The 4,909-nt window shown below is 54.0% G+C and overlaps 1 protein-coding gene across 2 annotated transcripts in view; it reads right to left on the bottom strand.

Moving 5' to 3' along the window:
• Nucleotides 1–3,126: 3,126 nt before the first annotated feature.
• Ptgis (prostaglandin I2 synthase) overlaps nt 3,127–4,909 on the bottom strand; it is a 39,430-nt gene continuing 37,647 nt past the window's right edge. For both annotated transcript variants that reach the window (XM_023720778.1, XM_004636046.2), the window contains exon 10: nt 3,127–3,634. In XM_023720778.1, coding sequence (XP_023576546.1) covers nt 3,490–3,634 — 145 coding nt within the window. In that variant the 3' untranslated portion in view covers nt 3,127–3,489. The remainder of the gene's footprint in view (nt 3,635–4,909) is intronic.

The raw sequence follows: 4,909 nt of genomic DNA, 5'->3' as shown, positions 1-4,909 counted from the left end.
CCAGCACCCTAGCTCCTCTGCTGGTACTCGTATCTTCTAGGATCACAGACAGGAAGACCCCAGGAAGACCGCTGCATTGGAATCCTGGGCTACTACGACTTAACCATGTGGTGTTAGGCAAGTCATACACTTCCTGACCTGCACTTTCCCCCTCTATGAAAATGGTGGTGCTCACGGCTGCCTTGCGGGTGGCCGGCAGTGTGACCTGGGCACTGACTGCATGTGCCAGATGGGAGTCACACACAGAGGCTCTAGAGAAGGAGGATGCCTTAGTAGGTTCTATCATAGTTCTCCTTGATGGGGCTCTGTGGACGTGCAGCTCTGCACTGAAATAAGGAGGCACACCATTGTGCTACTCAGGGAATGCTGTTTATTCAGAATATCCAAGACAATGACTTCAGGCCAGACTCTTGGCCTCCGAGGCTGACTCTGTCTGGAGATGGGGCAGGCAGGACATGACCAGCTCCCTGGGGAGGAGAGCTGTGCACACCTGTCCCCTGTCCCCTTTACCCTCTCTTGGCTCCAGAAGCAGCAGGGCCTTCAGACAACTCCGACCTTGCTGGGTTCGCTCCAGACCTGAGTGGGCGCTTGGGGCCTGGGCCTGGCCCAGTGGAGCCCCACCCCAGCCAGTTTATTTTTCCCAGTCACTTTCTACTTTGAGCAATACATGCGGCGCATTACTGGCTGCAAGTGCAAAGCAAATTTAAATTTAAAAAGTGAGTCTTTTTTTTTGAGACAGGGCTTTGCTGTGCAGTTCAGGCTGACTGTGAAATTGTAGCAATCCTCCTGCCTCAGCCTCTAAAGTACTGGGATTACAGTTGTGTGTAACCACACCAGGCCCCGCCAAAAAGATGAGTCTGTTTAAGGGAAAATGTTTGGTAAACAAGAATTTACAATATATGCACAACGATAACAATGCGCAGGAAACCCTCCAGCAGGTCACTGTTAAGAGGAATCTAGCTTGTGTCCTCCAATTTTGCGATCCTCACACAGGGCAGGAAGAATGACAATAACACCAGCTCCTTCCCCAACGCTCTGCAGCAAGCAGCTAACCTGCTTATCTCTCCCTCTTTTCTCAGAAGCTTACTTTAAAAAAAAAGAACAAAAGAGAAAAGAATGATAAATATTAAAACAAGGACAGGTTTCAATCACTGCCTCCGAGCTCCACTTCATTCTCAGATTCCAGCTGGAGCTGCTTGCTTGGGAGATTTGTCTTTTCCAAGTTAATTCCCTGATATTGATCGTGGCGCCAAGGAGGTGCCCCTCCCCCCCTTTAAAGTGAACTGGCCCTTCTTTGAAGGCAGGTGAGAATGAAGCTGCCCTCCCAACCCAGCCTGATTTGGAAGGGGGAAGCCAGAAGGGGTTCCCCCGCAGGCACGCCAGGGTCGCAGGCCTTCCGCAGCTATTTCTGGTGGCGTTCTTCCTTCCCTTCCAGCCAGGAGGAGGCAGCTGAGGTTGCTATGGAAACTGGCTCATCCTCCCACAGGAGGCTGCCAGCTCTGATTTCCTGCAGAGTTAAGAAGCAGGCGGGAGTGGGGTCACCCAGGCGTGAAGATGGGTTTCCCTGGGGATATCCGGCCTCCTGCCAATCACGCTGTCTGGGAATCCTGGGGGCGCCTGGAGCTTAGGGCCAGGGAAGCCCCCAAGCCCCAGGGTTGCTTCAAGAACAGACTCACCCCTAGGGCACAAGGAGGACACAGGGCCTCTCAGTGCCTCCAGCTAAGGCTCTCTGCCCTCCAGTGCCAAACACAGCTGCTTCATTGCCACCTCTGGACCCCCAAGAATGAAGAGCTGCCCTTCCTCTTTGTGTCTAGGGAGAGTGGAGGTGGAGCGCCACCAGCCTAGGAACTGTGTGACCTCAGGCCAGCCACTTGCCCTTCTGCACAGACCCGCAGGGACGTGAGTCTGCTGCGCCTGTCACGCACTGAAAGAGCTCTTGATCATCAGGACCCAAGAGCCACATTTGCCATCAGAAGCAAGGTTTGCAAGCAGTGTTTCTCCTTCAGTGGGTTTGTTCCTAAAGCCAGGAAAAGGCACAAGTGTTCACCACGGACCTGTTCACTCCAATACTGGAAAGCACACATGAACCCCGTCAGGTGGTTCCCACCCCCACCTCCTACAGGATCACTTCTGAGAGTCTATGCAGGATCTCAAATTCCAGTGACTTCAGGCCAGGCGCAATGAATGCAGAAGGGGACAGGAGCTCAAACCCAGGGACCACAGCACATGTCCCATACAAAGGGGAGGTTGCCACCTGGCTGGGCCAGGGAGGCCCTTGGCAATGTGGCTCAGTGTGGCCCCAGCTTCCAAGTGTCCAAGCAGAAGCTGGACATGGATCTCAACTCTAAAAATGGTGATGTGGTAACACCTCAGGTTTTGTTTTATTTTGTCTTGAGACAGAGTCTTGCTAATTTGCCAAGTTTGGCCCTGAACGATTTCTCCTGCTGCAGCCTCCCAAGTTGCTGGGATCACAGGCTTGCATCACACCCACAGCTCGAAATCACGTCTGTGAGGTGCAGGCCAGCGGAACCCATCTGCAACCTGGATTGTGCGGCAAGCAGGCAGCAGGGGCATCCGCACCAGAGCGCAGAAGCTTGGCTCTTTCTCCTGTGCACCTTGACCCACCCACGGGGCCTGGCTGGTTCCTTCCAGCCACCCTGGCAAGGTGTCTTCTTTGGCTCCCTACCTGAGTCTTGGTGTGAGGATAGCCCAGCCTGTCTCAAACCTGCAACTCTAGCACAGAGACCTCTGTGCCTCTGGGCCCAGGGCTGGTTGGGGCAGTGCCTGCACCTCGGGGAGCCCTCAAGTATCCATATGAATGCAGAGGAGGGCAGCATCCAGCGCATGGGGAGCTGAGAGAAGGGGATAGCCCAAGGGACCCTGTGGCTTTAGCTACTTCAATACCTGGGGGCCAGAGCTTGTGCCAGTGGACACACTCCCTGGACCAGCTGGGCCTTTTCATGGCCGGCATCACTTTGACTGGTAAAGGCCCAGGCCCCAGCATCTGTGAAGGGCTGGGACGCGGACTCCTCTGGGAGCTGGGGTCATGGCAGTAAGGAACCTGGATCTGCCCTGTCTGGATTAGCTTTTGTGGATATCACCAAGGGTGAAGGGGAAGGTAACTTAGCATCAGAAAAAGCCTGATTTATAGGCACAGTGGTACATCGCTGTAATCTCAGCCCTTGGGAGGCTGAGGCAGGAGGATCTCGGTGAGTCTGATGCTAGCCTAGACTACAAAATGAGTTCAAGGCCAGTCTACACTACATAGTGAGATCCTGTCTCATGAAGAAAGAAAAGAGCCTGGTTTGGAATTCAAACTGGGCAGTGATAAGCCACAGAACTTTCCATGTCTTTTCTTGATTATGATGTCTTTTGTGACTTCCACTTTGTTCTCACCCCTAGGCACATCTAGGAGGACAGCAGGGACACAGCAATGCTGGCACAGAAGGGTCAGGAAGCTGGAGCAGGCTGGCTGGAGGCTCCGAGAGGTCACAGCCGGACGCGGTACTGGACGGGCACATCACGCTCGGGCTGCATCAGACCGAAGCCGTACCTGCTGAGGTCAAAGTTGGGGATCTCCTCATCCACACTGACCAGCTCCAGGTCAAAATGTGTCAGCACAAGGAACACAAATCTGCAGAGAGAGGGCATCAGAGGCCATGAGCAACTGCAGGTCTATCAGTTCTTGGTGAGGGTGGGCAGGCAGGGTCATCCCTGGCACAGGACTAGAAGAGGCAGAGTGCTGGAAGCCAACGCAGGGTGCTCCACCTTCCCTCTGCCTACAGCTGTGCAGCTTCCTGTGGGGAGGGTGGTGCCACCCAAGGAAAAGTGCCCGGGTGACATGTCTGTGCTCAGAGGGGAGGAGCCCCAAACCCAGCAGGCATGTGTGTCTCTCAGCCCCCAAGTCGCTCCTTACAGCAGCGAGGCAGAGCTCACCCTGGTGGGCACCGTGGGTTTTGCTCCTGCTCCGGCCCCCTCGCCCCCCTTTCTCTCCATCCTGGAACCCTCACTGTCTGTCCTGGCCTGGACTGCTGCTCACCCATCAGCGTTTTGCTGAGAAAGTACCTTCATCTACCAGCTCTGCAGGACAAGCACTCGCTACCGCCACCTTCTGGAAATCTAGTGGAGGAGCATGCAGCGCTGCCATATCAGTAAAGTAACCTGCCCCCTGCCCCCCAAGGACGCGGAAACACCCCTGATCATCTGCTTTTTTTTTTTTTTTTTGTGGAACCGGGGGTTGAACTCAGGCCCTTGGGCTTGCCAGGGAAGCACTTATTCCACTGAGCCATCTCCCCAGCCCCCTAAACATTTGCTTTATTACTATCACTGACCGCGTTCCTGCGGCTCAGGAGTGTATCTTCTCTGTGTGCCACCACTGTCCTGTTCCCCAGACCCAGGGCAGAGTGGGGAGCCTCCTTTTACTGCAAAGGGAGGAAGGACCAGAACAAGGACAAGTGACCCTGATCAGGTTAATTCCAGCTCCGTGCCTGTTTCCCCATCTGCTCCAAGGGCAGTGGTAAGATGTGTCCCTTCCAGCCCGGGCTGCTGGACACTAAGAGGGTGAGTCTATCAGGGATGGAAGTTTGGGGCCGCACCTGCTCGGGACATTGGCATCTGTAATTCAAGCGCACAACAGCGGCCAGTGATCTGACCCATCTAGACTCAGTCTTACACTGAAACCTACCGAGCAGGGTAGTGAAGACAAGTGACATACAGATGTCGCCCAGTCAGCTAATCTGTTGCAACCCCATGCTTAGTCCCCACTCGCTCTTTCTGTCTCAATCAGCACTTACACATTTCTTAACGGCTGAACAAGCGTAAAGCTGTGCTGCTTTTTTTTATTGGCTTCTTGTCTTTCAATGGGGCCCTCCTTTTTTTTTTTTTTTTTTTTTTTTTTTTTTTTTTTTTT

Source organism: Octodon degus, unplaced genomic scaffold (assembly GCF_000260255.1).
Source record: "Octodon degus isolate 3935 unplaced genomic scaffold, OctDeg1.0 scaffold00077, whole genome shotgun sequence".
NCBI classification, from domain to species: domain Eukaryota; kingdom Metazoa; phylum Chordata; class Mammalia; order Rodentia; family Octodontidae; genus Octodon; species Octodon degus.
This window is presented reverse-complemented; position numbering and strand designations above follow the sequence as displayed.